At 47.4% G+C, this 22612-nt stretch overlaps 1 protein-coding gene across 2 annotated transcripts in view; it reads right to left on the reverse strand.

Annotated features, from left to right (window-relative positions):
- The window catches only part of tyw1 (tRNA-yW synthesizing protein 1 homolog (S. cerevisiae)), a 74297-nt gene that overhangs the window by 29143 nt on the left and 22542 nt on the right, over positions 1 to 22612 (reverse strand). For both annotated transcript variants that reach the window (XM_027136826.2, XM_027136822.2), the window contains exons 9-12: positions 8969 to 9021; positions 8761 to 8879; positions 6143 to 6252; positions 2150 to 2327 (exon numbers count right to left, since the gene is read on the reverse strand). In XM_027136826.2, coding sequence (XP_026992627.2) covers positions 2150 to 2327; positions 6143 to 6252; positions 8761 to 8879; positions 8969 to 9021 — 460 coding nt within the window. The remainder of the gene's footprint in view (positions 1 to 2149; positions 2328 to 6142; positions 6253 to 8760; positions 8880 to 8968; positions 9022 to 22612) is intronic.

Here is a 22612-nt window from a genome sequence, read left to right on the forward strand (position 1 = left end):
AGATTAACACACAGGACCGAGATTAACACACAGGACCGAGATTAACACATACGACCGAGATTAACACACACGACCGAGATTAACACACACGACCGAGATTAACACACACGACCGAGATTAACACACACGACCGAGATAAACACACACGACCGAGATAAACACACAGGACCGAGATAAACACACATGACCGAGATTAACACACACGACCGAGATTAACACACACGACCGAGATTAACACACACGACCGAGATTAACACACACGACCGAGATTAACACACACGACCGAGATAAACACGCAGGACCGAGATAAACACACATGACCGAGATAAACACACAGGACCGAGATTAACACACAGGACCGAGATAAACACACAGGACCGAGATTAACACACAGGACCGAGATAAACACACAGGCTGAAGCAACTGTTACAAAGCAAACAACTAATGCTTTCTGTAAGATAAATAGAATACATGTGAACTGATGCATCTTTAAATGTATGACAAAAACTACATAGTGCAGCTCATCATTTCCCTCAGTGGCAAGGCAGCTTGCATTTCTCCCTCCTTATACACGACAGATGTTTGACAATCGGTGCTTTGTTCCTATGATGTTGAGTATGGTCACATGTATCCCCACTGTGCTGCATGCTGATTGGGACTTCAGAGCACTGTTGGCCTCGGCATGTATACACAAGCCAAAAATCCCTGTGTGTGGGTCCAGATAAAGCGTACGACAATACACATCACAGCACAGCGTAGCGTAGTGCAACACAGAACCGTGCAATCTGGAGTGAGCATACATTTTTTATAAGGCTGTGGGAAAAGAGGCCTTGCAGCAAATATGCAGAAAGGTAGAGAAGAAATACGTAGCTAACTGAAAGTTGCCTGAAGCTACGGCATCAATTTTCAATTCCATGACTGATCAACACGACCCAAGGGCCGAGCAAATCAAAAGAGTGTGTACTTTGAGTTTGAGGGTATGATTCAGCTCAAGCACAAGTCAAGACGCAGTATCCAGGGCTGTAGATTTTCTATATACAGTATTTTCCGCACTATAAGGTGCCTAATAATCCGGTGCGCCTTATGTGTGCACTGAGTTACAAAAATGTTGTGTGACTTTAGTAAGCGCTCCGCTTGATTGACTGTCGGACCATTTCCCGCTGACACAGAGACGTAATACATACACTACGTACGCTGGCAGCGATAAACCAATCAGAGAACATTCCGTAATACGTACAGTACGTACGCTTACCTTCGCCACGCCTCCGGTAGGTATAATACCGGTATGTTGCAAAACATTTGTTTCTTCATAACCATTATGCGCTCCACACTCCAGTCCAGTAGGTGGCAGTAAATGCACCTTAAGTTGCTTTGTCATCCGCCAATAAAAATCAGATGCTTACGAGGCACAATACAAACTACAGGCTATAAGTTACGCGGTTGTAAATGGGAATAGAGCAGCTGAAAGTATTCAACATCAATGTATCTATGCTTCGGAAGTGGAGGAAGCAAGAAAATGTACTGCGCCAAGTTAAGAAGACACAGTACATGAGGAGTTTGATGGATTTGTGGGAGAAGATTGATTAAAAAATAATGTGTGTGTTGTTAAATAGTAGAATAGAGTTCAACTAAACTCACTGTTTTGCTTCTGTTACCTTTTTTGTGGACCGTATGTTTTAGCATGCGCCTTATAATACGGTGCGCCTTACAATACGGTGCGCCTTACAATACGGTGCGCCTTATGTATGGGATAAGTACAGAAATAGACCCCGTAATTGAGACTGCGCCTTATAATCCGGTGCGCCTTATAGTGCGGAAAATACTGTACACAATATTATACAGTGTTGTTTAAGCACTTTATACCACAGCGCTGTTATATTCTTGATTTCGTTTGGATGCAGTTATCCTATCAGCCAATCACGTGACAGAAGCACAATGCATATTACAATGCATGTATGAGTACTGGGACTTTTACCGTGGCATGGATGTCAGTACCAGATGGGCGAATTTGACTATTTCAGAAACGACTGATCTCCTGGGATTTTTACGCACAAAGGCCTCTAAAGTTGAGACCGCATGATGTCACATAGTGCTCCTGATTTTCAATAAGCACAGAATAATTATAGAACATTAAACATTTGAATCCTACCTGATCTCTTCAGGAAACTGGGCATTGGTGACCAGGAAGCTGGAGATGTGGCACTGGTGTAGGAGACGCAGGAAAGAGTTGATCTCTGGGTACATGATAGGCTCGCCCACTAGAGACAGAGCGCAGTGCTTCACCGCCAAACCCTCCTCAAAACGCTCCGGACGAACTCCTGGGACACCTGAAACACAAACACACACACATCCACTATTAACATTGAAGATAAAGGAGTCTGAGGAGTCGCAGTTACTAACAAGAGCAGAAAGTAAGTCTTCGTCTTCTTTCAACTTTTCCCTTCAGGGGTCGCCATAGCGAATCATCTCTCTCCACCTATCTTCTGCATCCTCAACACTTGCACCCATTAGCTTCATATCCTCATTAATTACATCCATATACCTCCTCTTTGACCTTCCTCTTTGCCTCCTGCCTGGCAGCTCCATGTCCAACATTCTCCTACCAATATACTCCCTCTCCCTCTTCTGAACATGTCCAAAAAATCTTAATCTGTCCTCCCTAACTTTGTCCCCCAAACGTCCATCATGAGCTGTCCCTCTGATGTACTCGTTCCTAATCCTGTCCAAACTCGTCACTCCCAAAGAGAACCTCAACATCTTCAGTTCGGCTACCTCTAGCTCTGACTCCTGTCTCTTCTTCAGTGACACTGTCTCTAAACCATACAGCATGGCCGGTCTCACCACTCTCCTCTACACCTTCCCCTTGATTCTCGCTGATAGTTTCCTATCACACAGAACTCCTGACACCTTTCTCCACCCACTCCAACCTGCCTGCACTCGCTTCTTTACTTCTTTCCCACTCTCTCCATTACTCTGGACTGTTGACCCCAAGAACTTAAACTCCTGTACCTTCTTCACCTCTTCACCCTGTAACCTTACTGTTCCACTTCCCTCACTTTCATTCACACACATGTACTCAGTCTTACTACGACTGACTATCATTCCTCTTCTCTCCAGCGCAAACCTCCACCTCTCCAGGTTTTCCCATTCTCAGTTCCATGGAAAACCATGCTTCCCACGAGCAGAAAGTAAGTCAGGTAGAATAAATACGTTGGACTATGGATAAATGCCAAAGCTGAAAAGGTTCCAGGGAATGACAGGCCTGAACAATGCCATTATCTGATCATGTTAAATGTCTCCATATGTGTACTGTACCTACATGCAGAGATAAGTTACCCAGGTGTTAAAACACACAACAGAAAAACGTTTTCAAATATCCAATAGCCAACTTTAAATAAACCCATGGCCAAATACCCTTTTCTGATGTGATGCATGCCGTCATTCACTTCCTATGCCCTTCTGCTTTTCCATCATTGCTCTGTAGAGGGCGCTCTGTTGTGTGAGAGATTCTAGTTACTGTAATAACATACCTTGCACTAAATAAAAATAAATAAATAAATAAAAAAACAGCTTTCTTGCATGATGTCCCAGTAAAGCTTTCAAGTTCATTCATTCATTCATTTTCTACCGCTTATCCGAACTTGTCGGGTCACGGGGAGCCTGTGCCTATCTCAGGCGTCATCGGGCATCAAGGCAGGATACACCCTGGACGGAGTGCCAACCCATCACAGGGCACACACACACACACACACTCTCATTCACTCACACACACACACACACTCACACACTACAGACAATTTTCCAGAGATGCCAATCAACCTACCTGCATGTCTTTGGACCGGGGGAGGAAACCGGAGTACCATTAGGAAACCCCCGAGGCACGGGGAGAACATGCAAACTATACACACACAAGGCGGAGGCCGGTATCGAACCCTCAACTCTGGAGGTGTGAGGCAAACGTGCTAACCACTAAGCCACCGTGCCCCCAGTTTTCAAGTTAAACCACTTAATTCACATCGAATTCACATTTTCTCCAGATTCTGTTCCTTTCCAGAGGTTGTTATGCTGTTACATACTGCATGTTTTTTATTGGTACAGATGTGAGAGAGAATAACTTTCACTTCCTCTTAGAAAGACTCGATTTCTTATCATTTCAGATCGGTCCACTTTGCCTTTTATGGAGTTTTTGGTGGTGTCAGCAAAAGCAAAGCAAAACAAAAATATACTTTTTATATGAAGCAACGTAAGTAACCTTATTAGGTGATTAGAGTGTAAACAAACTGCATGAGACATTAGACTGCATTTTCTCTCTCAAATGCCAAGTGGCTTCATGTGTCTTGTCGGCCAAAGGAAAAAAAAAAAATTGCTTTGACGCTGTCTACCAAGACATGCTGCGTTCTGGAGCTCATCATCAAAAGGACTGAAGCCGGCAGTTATCTTGAATAAATGGTGATCATCATCAAGCGCTGAAACTGAGAACGTTCAAAATTAAGGCCACTCGACACTTACATAATCTGAGATGCGCATGCGTGTGACAAATTCCTGTGCCTGTCAGCTCTGGATGAAAATTTCATTCAGTGAATGTCAGACGTAGAACATAAAGAAACCATGAAAAAGTCCTACTTGCTTTATTTAGCAGAGCTGCTTGCTGAGTGGTTTAATGAAAGCAACCATGCAAAATGAACCTCAAACTTCAGCATCACCAGAAAGGAACATCAAGTCACCATCACATCATCAAATGTCCCCCATCTGGGTTCAACCAGATCTCATTGCTTTGATTTGTCATGCTTACATAAATGACTGAGCGACATCTTATCACACACTGAGCTCGTAAAAATAGAACCATATGAAAATAGAACCAAAACAGACACTGATCCTTCAAATACAGTGATACCTCGAGATACGAGTGCGTCGACATACGAATTTTTTGAGATACGAGCTGATTCGACCAAATTTTTGCCTTGAGATACGAGCAAATTTTTGAGATCCGAGCATCCGAGCCGCCGCCGCGGGAACAAAGATCCCAATAACCACGTGTGCTCTGTTTCCCCCGCCTCAGCTTCTCGCGTCTCACTCGGTTAAAGCCGCCTTTCCACTGCACGCGACAAACGACGGCTGATAAACCGGAAGTCATTCATTTCCTATGGAGAGTCGCAAAGGCGCTGCGTGAGGTGCCGACCATCTGCGGATCCCTAATTTTCGGATCCGTTTTGAGCGTTGTTCACCGTATCCGATATGTCGACCGGACAGGTTTTTATTAAAACGACCGGCAGATGTTAGTGAGGAAAGCGTGATAATGAATATAAAGAAAACAGAAATTGTAGCAATTAAGTTCAGTTAAGAGAATTTCAGTTATGTTCGTTAATTTTAGTGAAGTTTATTTAAGTTCCATTTAAGTGTAAAGTAGCATTAAGAGCGTACAGCAGCAAGTAAGTGAACGAAAGTGAATGTGTAATTCCTCCTAACTCCTCCGCCTGTTTACTCCTCCCTCAACCTCCGTGCGCATCTTCCGTAAAGTAAAACCAGTTACTTTATTTAACCGTCTCTTTTATTACTGTATGTTTTTATACAATATTTGTCATTTATAAATACAGGTACTGTACATTTTTCATATTCAAAACACAAACAAAACAACTGGAGTGGAATTTTGCGAGCCGGAACGGATTAATGGGATTTCAATTCATTTAAACGGGGAAAATTGTTTTTGCAATTTGAGATACGAGCAAAAGGTCACTGAACGAATTAAACTCGTACCTCGAGGTATTACTGTACATTCCCATCTTTTTAACATTAATTGGAATATTTCAGCATCAACAGCTGATTGCTTTGCAAATGTTCCAGAAAAGCAGCCAAATTTCAGCACTTCAGATGTCCACGGCCTGTAAATAAAGTCTGGAGGAGAACAACATCTTTCTGAAGGACAGAATTTCAAGTCAGAAATGAAGTAACATCCGATCTAATAGTACTGGTACTTTGTGAAACATGGAAATCATGTCATATCTCCACTGTCTGTCAGATGGTGTACGTAATGCCTCGACTCAGGATTTCCTTCTTTATTTGAACAGAATTCTTTTGGACAGGATATTAAAAATGAGTACTGTGTTCACTGTTGGAAAGTAAAACCACAGAAAAGAGGAGATACCTCGGAATTGGCGGATCAAGTTGCGGTGGTTTTCCAGTGCTTCCTGGAGGATCTTCTCAGCAGGGTCCATCTTCCAACGCCACTCAGTTCCTACAGGGTTCGTGTGGTGTCTGAAGGGAGATAAAAACACGAGCGTCTGTGAGCAACCTGTAACAAGGAGGGACAAAAGTTGGCAAGCAGGAGTTAAATGGAAGGGACTGGGCAAGAGGACAGGTAAGATAGGGCAAGGTTAAGTTAAAGGTAAATAAAAGAAAAGGGATGGGGAAAGGGGAAGGGAGGGAGGAAAGGAAGGGAAAGGAAAAGGTAAGGTAAAGTGGGGGAAGGGAAAGAAAGGGAAGTTAAAGAGAAAGGGGAAAAGAATGGAGAAGAGAAAGGAATGGAGAAGAAGGAAAAGGAATGGAGGAGAAGAGAAAGGAATGGAGAAGAAGGAAAAGGAATGGAAGAGAAGGGAAAGAAATGGAAGAGAAGGTCAAAATGGCGCCTGGGCACCATTCGCCTTGGTATGTGGCACTGAATCTAAAGATATCAGTTCCAGGATTTTTGCACAAATTATAAATGTATTTGCATGTCCCTGGTGGACCAGCAGCAGAATTCTGGGCTCTCACCGCTGTGGCCTGTGTTTAAAACCAGGGCAGGGAACGGACCAAGCGACTGAGGGTCTAACTCTCAATGCCGGTCCCATTTTATCTGACCCCCGATCAGGGAGCAGCAGAAACATACAACATACAGAAGTTCTATGATGCCCAAGGTAAACTGACGATGTCCTAAACCAATTAGATCTTGAAGAGTTTAAAACATTTAATGTGATTACATCATCTTTTCTCATTATAGTTAGAAATATTGACATGGCGCACTTTTAAAGCAAGTTAAAGCCTTGTTTTGAACAGAGAGAGTCCTCCCTTAGCCCTGCCCTGTAAATTCGATATTTACTATAGGGACTATAATTTACTACAGTGAGCATATTAATACGACGCTGCGATCAGAACTCCAGCGGATGCTACCGCCAGAGCCGTAGGGTTATAGAAAATGAATCGGCTCCCGAGCGATCAGACTGGAGAATACGACGGCGCTGTGGTGTACTGTCAGTGAAATGGATCTGAAAACGCAATTTAATTACCTGATAAATAAAATTCTGTCCAAATACTTCTTTTTTAACGGCAGAAAGAACATGACGGATTAAAGGAGTTCGGCAATTAGATGAAGTGATCGCACTCCGTGACTGCTTATAGGATGTTAAAAATCTGTAAAATACACATACTCAGGAAATGAAGCTGAAGAATAACAATCCATCGCTGGTGGAAGACAAATGAGGCTTTCCAAGCAAAAAAAAAAAAACGCTCGGAAGCAAACAGCTTTTAATGTCTTTAAATACTGTATGATATAAACAGCAAGTAAAACTAAATAGAATAAAGCTGAGATTAGTGCTTGTTGTGTACTAATCACCGCTCTGACATAATGATCTTGGCATGAGTCCAGCGCTCTAATAGTTTGGATCCTTTTCATATCAGCGAGCCATAAAAGGGTAGTTTGTTAATGTGGAGCATTTAATGAGGAAGATCGTATTGTAGTACAAATCCGTGCTTTCTTAAACAGACCTCACGACAAGGAAAAAGCACAGGTGGGGTCGGTGTCTAGTCAGTGTTCCGGTGTTTACAGAAACACGTCTGTACCTTTACACCTTGTCAACACCTCGGAACTCAGCATTTGCACGGTGGAAGGCGAGTCATCCTCGATCCAGCCTTCAGGAGAGATCTGCAGATTCCTCGTGACACCCAAGGGCGTCGATTTGTGTAGGGACGGTAGGGACATGTCCCTACCGATATCCAGGGAACACTCAATTGTCCCTAGCAATAATTCGACCAAGCCTATATATATTTATACATAAGCACTGATATCCGTCTGTGTCTTGTGCTTTTTTACTTATTTCATTTAACATTTATCCAGGAATCATTAAATAAGATGAAAATATTTTATACGGCTTTCTGTAAAAAATAGCGCAACTTGTGTAACACAAACTGTTAACAGATTTACCCCCTACAATGAACCCCTTCTCTGTAACTCACCTCTCTAAAAGGATTGGCCTTTGCCTTTTTGAGTCCCGCCTCTCTAACCCACGTCGCTGTTTGATTGGCTTTGTCTTTCTCGCTAATGTGTTGAGTTCAGCTGCAGCTATATTCCGTTGTATGAAGCAATTATGCAACGTGATTATGCAGGTTACCGGTATGTGAGGATTCTTATAACAAAGGTTTTATGCACAAAATACACGGAATGTTGTACCCACCAATGTCAAATAAATTATGTCCCCATCAATGTCAAATAAATTATGTCCCCACCAATGTCAAAATCAAACTTTCGCCTTTTCGTTTGTGGGAAACAACAGCAGACTGCCTCGTGGTTTATGCATCGGTGTCGACGCAAATCAGCGTCAGTGTGTCTCCAGATAGACTTTCAGTTCCTCTGAGCTATTTAACACACCTGCGCATGAGGTTGCAAGTCTCCGTCTCTTATCGCTTAGCAATCATAACGACAGTAGCATAAACAGATCTGGCTCAGAACCAGTAAACGTTACAAAAAATACCCGGTAAAATCAAGGAACAAAAAAAAAAATTAGATTTTACCTCCAGCAAAAAACACACTTGTTGGCACAGGCCAGACTGGGCGTGGTCTCCATACACCGGTGAGACTCGATGCCATAAAACGTGTGTTTGTAGCATCCTCCTCTCCCTCTCAGCATGGACTACATAAAATGACACAAACAAATATTTCATACAGGTCTTGATCATTTAGGGTGCAATAAATGTGACATCACAGAGAATTAAAGCCTACCTTAGTCCAACGACAAAGCTTGACCCCTGAGTGACTGCCGATTAGTTTATATCCTGTAGAAAAAGGGGGAAAAAACTTTTCACACTGACAGGTTAGTGCAAATCAGATCACATGATAAACAGATAATGTAAGAGCTGTCATGTAGAACAGGAAGTAGGTGATGTGAGCTCGGTTGCACTGGAACCGTGCAGAGATTCCCGTGGAAGTGAACACAACTCGTACTGGTAACCTGTGTGTGTTTTAGTTGATGATGGCATTCGTTTGTACAACACAGGTGTAGCATGGGAAAAAAAGGGGTGAGGAGATTTACTGTGTATAACAGCACACACACACACACACACAAAATAGTGTCTCAATATGGTTGTGTTCTTTGTGCGTTTGTTGCGATGTAAGATGAACGCAAACAGCCCGGTGTTTAATAGAATCAAGTGAATTTGAAAACAGATCAATGCTGCAGAGCGATGGGGAAAAATTACGAAGGCCTCACCGCACCCACACACCCCGTGACGTGACATACGGCTATGTACGGTGCACCATACTCAGAATTCGTTCTCTGTATTTAACCCGTCCAAAGTGCACACACACAGCAGTGAACACACACACACACACGCACACCGTGAACCCACACCCGGAGCATTGGGCAGCCATTTATACCTCAGTCGTGGTATTGCCGGCCCGAGACTCAAACCCACAACCTTAGGGTTAGGAGTCAGACTCTCTAACCATTAGGCCACAACTACCCCAACTACACTGGGGAACTACTACACTGTAATTGTACTTAATCAGGGGTGGACCTATTACTAGCCTGAAGTCCTAGATTGTACTATGAGGTGATTAGTTTTCTAGTTGACCAGCAAACAGATCAGTGTAAGTAACATGTCAAAGAACAGGAACAAAAGAAAAAGCTTCATACTGACTTGGAAGCAAAAGCAAAGCTGTGACTTATGTGTGTTATGTGTGTTGTGGGTCACAAAGACACGGTCTTTGTCTCGATATTCAGAAGTCTTTATTTTATTTTGGAATCTTATGCACCAATCTTCAAGCCTTCCGTGTTTTCCTCCCATCCTCTCCAAAGAGCAACCAAAGCCGGAAACTTTATATTTTTTTGTCCTGTTTTTAAAAAAAATAATAATTCATCGCCATTTGTATGGTGTAGCACTGATCATGTGTGGCACTGTTACGCGAGTTGTGAGGAAAAAACTCCACGGCTCATAACAGGAACAGGATCCGGCGACATGCTGTGTTTTTAATCGAAGGGACACAAACATATTAGAAACCCAGAACAGGATAATGATCATCCACTGGGTGTGTAGCACAGTATTAATGCATGTAACTAGCTCTCCGTGTGTGTGCACGTGTGTACACGTGTGTGTGTGTCATTACAGTTTTGACTTGCCTGCTGTGCTAGTACTGAACTGCCGATGTGTCCACGGTTGCTACGTAATGGAAATGATGCGGTGTACTTTCCTGAACTGCAACCGTTGGCCGTGATGTGAATAAACATTACCCAATAACCGCTTGCTTTGTCCGAAAAAAAAAAAGAAAGAAAGAAAGTATGAAATAGCTTCCAGTGTTGAGTACCTAGTCTGTTCATCTCTTTTTACGGAGCTACTTTGTCAACCTTGATGTTCCTACCCCTGATTAGAGTCTCGTCGACCGGTGGTCACCCTGTTGGGGATTGATCTGCTGTATGGTCTGGTCTTAACAGATCATTTGAAGACTTCGACAGGAAGGAATCAGTGTTGGGTCTGCGCTGAACTCGGAGTTTACGATGACTCATTATTTCCTCAGGAGCTCTCAGCTGCACTATTATAAACTGTTGTAGAAAGGACATTATTTACATTTACACTATTTACTGTAGTGTCACCCAAATGACGATGAGGTTCCCTTCTGAGTCTGGTTCCTCGCAAGGTTTCTTCCTCATGTCCTCTCAGGGAGTCTTTCCTTGCCGCCGTCGCCTCCGGCTTGCTCATTAGGGATGGAGATAGACATATAGTCGTCTTATTTTTCTTTCGGCTTTTCCCTTCAGGGGTCGCCACAGCGAATCATCTCTCTCCACCTATCCCTATCTTTTGCATCCTCAACACTTGCACCCACTAGCTTCATATCCTCATTAATTCCATCCTATTCTCAGTTCTACACTAGTATTCTTTTTCATTTTAAATTAATCTCTTTAAATTAATTTTAAACTTTAATTGTATGTGCTCATTTATTTAGTTATTTATTAATTAATTATTATTTTTATATGGGACACAATGTGTTTCTGATATAAGAAAGGATTGACTGTACAACACTGATTATTTGTGATTAATCACGTCAATCTCTGGAATCTTCTGCAAACATTATCATACTTTATAAAACATTATCTGGAGCTCCTGATTAACTGATGGAAAATGTGCTGCACTGACTGAACCTGCATCTGTTTTCACTCTGCTTCTAGCCACTGCAGGTAGTTTAAAATCCATTGGCATTAATATGGACTTGGCCCAAGATTTGCTGCATTATGCTTCACACTACATTTTGCACTGGCTGTGTGGATTTGCCTGTTTGTTCAGAGGAACCTGAATGAAAGAGGAGGTCATCCTCATCTGGGTGACACTATTTATAAGCATTTACATTATTTATAAGCTCCTTTGTACAAATGTATACAGTCCAGTGAAGTTGTGTAACCAGGAGTTTTTGAGCGTCTTCATTTCCGAGTTCATTATAGATTTAACACTAATTCCTTCCTGACGAAGCCTTCAAGTGATGGTACACACAGTGGTACAGTGCACACAGTGGTACACACAGCGATACAGTGCACACAGTGGTACACACAGCGGTACAGTACACACAGCGATACAGTGCACACAGCGGTACAGTGCACACAGCGGTACACACAGCGGTACAGTGCACACAGCGGTACACACAGCGGTACAGTGCACACAGCGGTACACACAGCGGTACAGTGCACACAGTGGTACACACAGCGGTACAGTGCACACAGTGGTACACACAGTGGTACACACAGCGATACAGTGCACACAGCGGTACACACAGCGATACAGTGCACACAGTGGTACACACAGCGATACAGTGCACACAGTGGTACACACAGCGATACAGTGCACACAGCGGTACACACAGCGATACAGTGCACACAGCGGTACACACAGCGATACAGTGCACACAGCGGTACACACAGCGATACAGTGCACACAGCGGTACACACAGCGATACAGTGCACACAGCGGTACACACAGCGATACAGTGCACACAGCGGTACACACAGCGATACAGTACACACAGCGATACAGTGCACACAGCGGTACAGTACACACAGCGATACAGTGCACACAGCGGTACAGTGCACACAGCGGTACAGTGCACACAGTGGTACACACAGCGATACAGTGCACACAGCGGTACAGTGCACACAGTGCACACAGCGGTACAGTGCACACAGTGGTACACACAGCGGTACAGTGCACACAGCGGTACAGTGCACACAGTGGTACAGTGCACACAGCGGTACAGTGCACACAGCGGTACAGTGCACACAGTGCACACAGCGGTACAGTGCACACAGTGGTACACAGCGGTACAGTGCACACAGTGGTACACACAGCGGTACAGTGCACACAGTGGTACACACAGCGGTACAGTGCACACAGTGGTACACACAGCGATACAGTGCACACAGTGGTACAGTGCACACAGCGGTACAGTACACACAGCGGTACAGTACACACAGCGGTACAGTACACACAGCGGTACAGTACACACAGCGGTACACACAGCGATACAGTACACACAGCGGTACAGTACACACAGCGATACAGTACACACAGCGGTACAGTACACACAGCGGTACAGTGCACACAGTGGTACACACAGCGGTACAGTGCACACAGCGGTACACACAGCGGTACAGTGCACACAGTGGTACACACAGTGGTACAGTGCACACAGTGATACACACAGTGGTACAGTGCACACAGTGATACACACAGCGGTACGGTGCACACAGTGGTACACACAGCGGTACAGTGCACACAGTGGTACACACAGTGGTACAGTGCACACAGTGGTACACACAGTGGTACAGTGCACACAGTGGTACACACAGTGGTACAGTGCACACAGTGGTACAGTGCACACAGTGGTACAGTGCACACAGTGGTACAGTGCACACAGTGGTACACACAGTGGTACAGTGCACACAGTGGTACAGTGCACACAGTGGTACACACAGTAGTACAGTACACACAGCGATACAGTGCACACAGCGATACAGTGCACACAGCAGTACACACAGCGGTACAGTGCACACAGTGGTACGGTGCACACAGTGGTACGGTCCACACAGCGGTACGGTGCACACAGCGGTGCGGTGCACACAGCGGTGCGGTGCACACAGCGGTACACACAGCGGTGCGGTGCACACAGCGGTACACACAGCGGTGCGATGCACACAGCGGTGCGGTGCACACAGCGGTACACACAGCGGTGCGGTGCACACAGCGGTACACACAGCGGTGCGGTGCACACAGCGGTACACACAGCGGTGCGGTGCACACAGCAGTACACACAGCGGTGCGGTGCACACAGCGGTACACACAGCGGTGCGGTGCACACAGCGGTACACACAGCGGTGCGGTGCACACAGCGGTACACACAGCGGTGCGGTGCACACAGCGGTACACACAGCGGTGCGGTACACACAGCGGTACGGTGCACACAGCGGTACGGTGCACACAGCGGTACGGTGCACACAGCGGTACGGTGCACACAGCGGTACGGTGCACACAGCGGTACGGTGCACACAGCGGTACGGTGCACACAGCGGTACGGTGCACACAGCGGTACGGTGCACACAGCGGTACACACAGCGGTACGGTGCACACAGCGGTACACACAGCGGTACGGTGCACACAGCGGTACACACAGCGGTACGGTGCACACAGCGGTACACACAGCGGTACGGTGCACACAGCGGTACACACAGCGGTACGGTGCACACAGCGGTACACACAGCGGTACGGTGCACACAGCGGTACACACAGCGGTACGGTGCACACAGCGGTACACACAGCGGTACGGTGCACACAGCGGTACACACAGCGGTACGGTGCACACAGCGGTGCACACAGCGGTACGGTGCACACAGCGGTACGGTGCACACAGCGGTACGGTGCACACAGCGGTACGGTACACACAGCGGTACAGTGCACACAGCGGTACAGTGCACACAGCGGTACACACAGCGGTACGGTGCACACAGCGGTACACACAGCGGTACGGTGCACACAGCGGTACAGTGCACACAGCGGTACAGTGCACACAGCGGTACAGTGCACACAGCGGTACAGTGCACACAGCGGTACACACAGCGGTACAGTGCACACAGCGGTACACACAGCGGTACAGTACACACAGCGGTACACACAGCGGTACAGTGGTACAGTGCACACAGTGGTACACACAGCGGTACACACAGCGGTACACACAGCGGTACAGTGCACACAGCGGTACACACAGCGGTACAGTGCACACAGCGGTACAGTGCACACAGCGGTACAGTGCACACAGCGGTACAGTGCACACAGCGGTACACACAGCGGTACAGTGCACACAGCGGTACAGTGCACACAGCGGTACAGTGCACACAGCGGTACAGTGCACACAGCGGTACAGTGCACACAGCGGTACAGTGCACACAGCGGTACACACAGCGGTACAGTGCACACAGCGGTACAGTACACACAGCGGTACACACAGCGGTACAGTGCACACAGCGGTACACACAGCGGTACACACAGCGGTACAGTGCACACAGCGGTACAGTGCACACAGCGGTACACACAGCGGTACAGTGCACACAGCGGTACACACAGCGGTACACACAGCGGTACACACAGCGGTACACACAGCGGTACACACAGCGGTACACACAGCGGTACACACAGCGGTACACACAGCGGTACAGTGCACACAGCGGTACACACAGCGGTACAGTGCACACAGCGGTACACACAGCGGTACAGTGCACACAGCGGTACACACAGCGGTACAGTGCACACAGCGGTACACACAGCGGTACAGTGCACACAGCGGTACACACAGCGGTACAGTACACACAGCGGTACACACAGCGGTACAGTGCACACAGCGGTGCACACAGCGGTACAGTGCACACAGCGGTACAGTGCACACAGCGGTACAGTGCACACAGCGGTACACACAGCGGTACAGTGCACACAGTGGTACACACAGCGGTACAGTGCACACAGTGGTACACACAGCGGTACACACAGCGGTACAGTGCACACAGCGGTACAGTGCACACAGTGGTACACACAGCGGTACAGTGCACACAGCGGTACAGTGCACACAGCGGTACACACAGCGGTACAGTGCACACAGCGGTACACACAGCGGTACAGTGCACACAGCGGTACACACAGCGGTACAGTGCACACAGCGGTACACACAGCGGTACAGTGCACACAGCGGTACACACAGCGGTACAGTGCACACAGCGGTACACACAGCGGTACAGTGCACACAGCGGTACAGTGCACACAGTGGTACAGTGCACACAGTGGTACAGTGCACACAGCGGTACAGTGCACACAGCGGTACAGTGCACACAGTGGTACACACAGCGGTACAGTGCACACAGTGGTACAGTGCACACAGTGGTACACACAGCGGTACAGTGCACACAGTGGTACAGTGCACACAGCGGTACAGTGCACACAGCGGTACAGTGCACACAGTGGTACACACAGCGGTACAGTGCACACAGCGGTACAGTGCACACAGCGGTACAGTGCACACAGTGGTACAGTGCACACAGTGGTACAGTGCACACAGCGGTACAGTGCACACAGTGGTACACACAGCGGTACAGTGCACACAGTGGTACAGTGCACACAGTGGTACAGTGCACACAGTGGTCCACACAGCGGTACAGTGCACACAGTGGTACACACAGCGGTACACACAGCGGTACAGTGCACACAGCGGTACAGTGCACACAGTGGTACACACAGCGGTACAGTGCACACAGCGGTACAGTGCACACAGCGGTACACACAGCGGTACAGTGCACACAGCGGTACACACAGCGGTACAGTGCACACAGCGGTACAGTGCACACAGTGGTACAGTGCACACAGCGGTACAGTGCACACAGCGGTACAGTGCACACAGTGGTACAGTGCACACAGTGGTACACACAGCGGTACAGTGCACACAGTGGTACAGTGCACACAGTGGTACACACAGCGGTACAGTGCACACAGTGGTACAGTGCACACAGAGGTACAGTGCACACAGTGGTACACACAGCGGTACAGTGCACACAGTGGTACAGTGCACACAGTGGTACACACAGCGGTACAGTGCACACAGTGGTACACACAGCGGTACAGTGCACACAGTGGTACAGTGCACACAGTGGTACACACAGCGGTACAGTGCACACAGTGGTACACACAGCGGTACAGTGCACACAGTGGTACAGTGCACACAGTGGTACACACAGCGGTACAGTGCACACAGTGGTACACACAGCGGTACAGTGCACACAGTGGTACACACAGCGGTACAGTGCACACAGTGGTACACACAGCGGTACAGTGCACACAGTGGTACACACAGCGGTACAGTGCACACAGTGGTACACACAGCGGTACAGTGCACACAGTGGTACACACAGCGGTACAGTGCACACAGTGGTACACACAGCGGTACAGTGCACACAGCGGTACACACAGCGGTACAGTGCACACAGCGGTACACACAGCGGTACAGTGCACACAGTGGTACACACAGCGGTACAGTGCACACAGTGGTACACACAGCGGTACAGTGCACACAGTGGTACACACAGCGGTACAGTGCACACAGTGGTACACACAGCGGTACAGTGCACACAGTGGTACACACAGCGGTACAGTGCACACAGTGGTACACACAGCGGTACAGTGCACACAGTGATACACACAGCGGTACAGTGCACACAGTGATACACACAGCGGTACAGTGCACACAGTGATACACACAGCGGTACAGTGCACACAGTGATACACACAGCGGTACAGTGCACACAGTGATACACACAGCGGTACAGTGCACACAGTGATACACACAGCGGTACAGTGCACACAGTGATGCACACAGCGGTACAGTGCACACAGTGATGCACACAGCGGTACAGTGCACACAGCGGTACAGTGCACACAGTGGTACACACAGCGGTACAGTGCACACAGCGGTACAGTGCACACAGCGGTACACACAGCGGTACGGTGCACACAGCGGTACACACAGCGGTACGGTGCACACAGCGGTACAGTGCACACAGCGGTACAGTGCACACAGCGGTACAGTGCACACAGCGGTACAGTGCACACAGCGGTACAGTGCACACAGCGGTACAGTGCACACAGCGGTACAGTGCACACAGCGGTACACACAGCGGTACAGTGCACACAGCGGTACACACAGCGGTACAGTACACACAGCGGTACACACAGCGGTACAGTGGTACAGTGCACACAGTGGTACACACAGCGGTACACACAGCGGTACACACAGCGGTACAGTGCACACAGCGGTACACACAGCGGTACAGTGCACACAGCGGTACAGTGCACACAGCGGTACAGTGCACACAGCGGTACACACAGCGGTACAGTGCACACAGCGGTACAGTGCACACAGCGGTACAGTGCACACAGCGGTACAGTGCACACAGCGGTACAGTGCACACAGCGGTACAGTGCACACAGCGGTACACACAGCGGTACAATGCACACAGCGGTACAGTACACACAGCGGTACACACAGCGGTACAGTGCACACAGCGGTACACACAGCGGTACACACAGCGGTACAGTGCACACAGCGGTACAGTGCACACAGCGGTACACACAGCGGTACAGTGCACACAGCGGTACACACAGCGGTACACACAGCGGTACAGTGCACACAGCGGTACACACAGCGGTACACACAGCGGTACAGTGCACACAGCGGTACACACAGCGGTACAGTGCACACAGCGGTACACACAGCGGTACAGTGCACACAGCGGTACACACAGTGGTACAGTGCACACAGCGGTACACACAGCGGTACAGTGCACACAGCGGTACACACAGCGGTACAGTACACACAGCGGTACAGTGCACACAGCGGTGCACACAGCGGTACAGTGCACACAGCGGTACAGTGCACACAGCGGTACAGTGCACACAGCGGTACACACAGCGGTACAGTGCACACAGCGGTACACACAGTGGTACAGTGCACACAGCGGTACACACAGCGGTACAGTGCACACAGCGGTACACACAGCGGTACAGTGCACACAGCGGTACACACAGCGGTACAGTGCACACAGCGGTACACACAGCGGTACAGTGCACACAGCGGTACACACAGCGGTACAGTGCACACAGCGGTACACACAGCGGTACAGTGCACACAGCGGTACACACAGCGGTACAGTGCACACAGCGGTACAGTGCACACAGTGGTACAGTGCACACAGTGGTACAGTGCACACAGCGGTACAGTGCACACAGCGGTACAGTGCACACAGTGGTACAGTGCACACAGTGGTACACCCAGCGGTACAGTGCACACAGTGGTACAGTGCACACAGTGGTACACACAGCGGTACAGTGCACACAGTGGTACACACAGCGGTACAGTGCACACAGCGGTACAGTGCACACAGTGGTACACACAGCGGTACAGTGCACACAGTGGTACACACAGCGGTACAGTGCACACAGTGGTACAGTGCACACAGTGGTACACACAGCGGTACAGTGCACACAGTGGTACAGTGCACACAGTGGTACACACAGCGGTACAGTGCACACAGTGGTACACACAGCGGTACAGTGCACACAGTGGTACACACAGCGGTACAGTGCACACAGTGGTACAGTGCACACAGTGGTACACACAGCGGTACAGTGCACACAGTGGTACAGTGCACACAGTGGTACACACAGCGGTACAGTGCACACAGTGGTACACACAGCGGTACAGTGCACACAGTGGTACACACAGCGGTACAGTGCACACAGTGGTACACACAGCGGTACAGTGCACACAGCGGTACACACAGCGGTACAGTGCACACAGTGGTACACACAGCGGTACAGTGCACACAGTGGTACACACAGCGGTACAGTGCACACAGCGGTACACACAGCGGTACAGTGCACACAGCGGTACACACAGCGGTACAGTGCACACAGCGGTACACACAGTGATACAGTGCACACAGTGGTACACACAGCGGTACAGTGCACACAGCGGTACACACAGCGGTACAGTGCACACAGCGGTACACACAGCGGTACAGTGCACACAGTGGTACACACAGCGGTACAGTGCACACAGTGGTACACACAGCTTTTCAGTGCACACAGTGATACACACAGCGGTACAGTGCACACAGTGATACACACAGCGGTACAGTGCACACAGTGATACACACAGCGGTACAGTGCACACAGTGATACACACAGCGGTACAGTGCACACAGTGATACACACAGCGGTACAGTGCACACAGTGATACACACAGCGGTACAGTGCACACAGTGATGCACACAGCGGTACAGTGCACACAGCGGTACACACAGCGGTACAGTGCACACAGTGATACACACAGTGATACAGTACACACAGTGGTACACACAGCGGTACAGTGCACACAGTGATACACACAGTGATACAGTACACACAGTGGTCCACACAGTGATACAGTACACACAGTGACACACACAGTGATACAGTACACACAGTGGTCCACACAGTGATACAGTACACACAGTGGTCCACACAGTGATACAGTACACACAGTGGTCCACACAGTGATACAGTACACACAGTGGTCCACACAGTGATACAGTACACACAGTGGTCCACACAGTGATACAGTGCACACAGTGGTCCACACAGTGATACAGTACACACAGTGGTCCACACAGTGATACAGTACACACAGTGGTCCACACAGTGATACAGTACACACAGTGGTCCACACAGTGATACAGTACACACAGTGGTCCACACAGTGATACAGTACACACAGTGGTCCACACAGTGATACAGTACACACAGTGGTCCACACAGTGATACAGTACACACAGTGGTCCACACAGTGATACAGTACACACAGTGGTCCACACAGTGATACAGTACACACAGTGACACACACAGTGACACACAATAATACACACAGCGATGTGTTGAGACAGATTCCCTGCTGGGTGAATGACTGATGCACCACTGGTTCATGAGCTGAGTCTCTGTACACAGGAAGACGTTTTCCTCTACACTACACAACAAAAGCGCAGCACTGGGGCCACTTTATTAATATCCTGTGTTAGAAATAGCACACAAAGTATGGGAAATTGTCACCATCATAATAACTAAAGGCAGGTTGCATGCTGGGAGGGAAAAAAGCCTGTGCAATTACCATCAGATCTGCAGCATGTGGAGGTTGGACTGATGGATAAAATACCTGAAACCTGTTCAAAGTACACTTCATTTTTAACCAAGAAAAAAATAGCGCATATAATGACTGCAGAACTGACTGTGAGACCGGATGTGATCACAAACGTAGCTTTACTGTAAACTCAGTCCTCCAGGAGGTTTATTGCTGAACCTTTTTGAGTTATTAATACTTATTGTTAGCAAAAAGCTACTTGAACTGTAGAAACCGCGAGCACAGGTTTATTTTAGACTTCTAGCAGTAATGACACATGTAATGATGCGTTTATGTCACATGACCCCATGTTTTTTTTTTTTTTAATTACAAGCTACTATGAATAAAGCAGTGTTTTCTCGCTTTCGTGTTCATTCTGTAATCAGCACAAAATCATGAAGGGAGGATCAAATACGTGTTAAGTTGTGTTCAACAAGAATAGATTTTTCTCTCAACGTATTATAAATATAAAGCTGTTTTATAAACTCGATAATTAATCCTTTGTAATAGGTCGGTTTTATTTTGAATTATTTATTATTATTATTATTATTGGGGGTTATGATGGCTTAGTGGTTAGCACGTTTGCCTCACACCTCCAGGGTTGGGGGTTCGATTCCCGCCTTGTGTGTGTGGAGTTTGCATGTTCTCCCTGTGCCTCGGGGGTTTCCTCCTGGTACTCCGGTTTCCTCCCCCGGTCCAAAGACATGCATGGTAGGTTGATTGGCATCTCTGGAAAATTGTTCGTAGTGTGTGTGTGTGTGTGTGAGTGAATGAGAGTGTGTGTGTGCCCTGCGATGGGTTGGCACTCCGTCCAGGGTGTATCCTGCCTCGATGCCCGATGACGCCTGAGATAGGCACAGGCTCCCCGTGACCCGAGATGTTCGGATAAGCGGTAGAAGATGAATGAATGAATTATTATTATTATTATTATTAATTTATTTATTTAAAATGCTTGTTTATTTTTTCCTGTGTTGTTTTTTAAAATTATTCAAACTTTGGAAAGAAGGTATTTTTTATGTTAACTCTGCTTCTGCAACATAAAAATCTATTTTAAAAAAATTGTAATTTGTGACCGTTTTTATATATATATATATATATATAATTGCTCTTCGTGATTAGGAATCACAAATTAACCCATCCTGTAGTTTGTTGTTTAACCTAATGCACTAAATTCAATTGAGAAAAAAATATATACATTTTGTGCTAATAAGAGAAATCTTAGCAAACCAGAAGAACCTGGTGCTCCTCTTCTATGAGTCTTCTGATCTAAGCCTTCAGCTTCAGCCTGGAATGATTTTTCTGCTAGATTTTTCTTTCTACTTCCTGTGAGTAATGTTTTACATACTGTATTTTTAAACTGTTAGCAGGATCCCATCAGATTTGAGACATCTATGCCCCTTTTCCCACCAAAAAGACCCGGGTGCTGGTTCAGAGCCCGTGCTGGTTCGAAGTTGGTTCCACTGGCGAACCTTCTAAGAACCGGTTTGCCTTTCCATCAGTTCCATCAACAATGGTGGATGTCGCTTTGCTGTTAATGCTCATGGCTTTGTGAACCTACATTGGCATCCAAACGCATGAATCCTGATTTAAATATAGCGCTAACGACGTTCTCTTTTGTCATGTTGGTAAGTCTAGACCAGCAATGTTTTGGTGCTACTTAAGAACCACTTTTCCTGGTTCAGAGCCGGTGCTTTGGGTGTCAAAAAAGAAAGAACTGACTTTAAATTAGGCTCCGAACCTGCACTCAAACTGCCTCGGTGGAAAAAGTGCATTATTAGTAGCATTTGCTGGACCTTAGTGAACTCCTGCATTCATCTTACATCTTACATCATCATCATTGTCCTCACATCGAAAAAATATGACTCCCCTTATTATTATTTATTTATTATTTTGATGATCACGTGTTGTGGAAACTAACGATCTCGTCATCGGTTGGTGCAAGTTTGTTTACTTCCCGAAGTAAAAGTGCAGAACCCAGTACGAGTTGTGTTCACATTGTGCGCTTTCAGGTCCACATGACACCTTTCACATTACTGCTTTATAAAGTGAACAATTATCTGATTCAAACTAAACTGTCTCAGAGTCTGTAGCCCTCCCTCATGCACTTCTGGAATGTTCTTCAGTGGAGACATGTAGCTGTAC

This window comes from Tachysurus fulvidraco, chromosome 11 (assembly GCF_022655615.1).
Source record: "Tachysurus fulvidraco isolate hzauxx_2018 chromosome 11, HZAU_PFXX_2.0, whole genome shotgun sequence".
In the NCBI taxonomy this organism is placed as follows: Eukaryota; Metazoa; Chordata; class Actinopteri; order Siluriformes; family Bagridae; genus Tachysurus; species Tachysurus fulvidraco.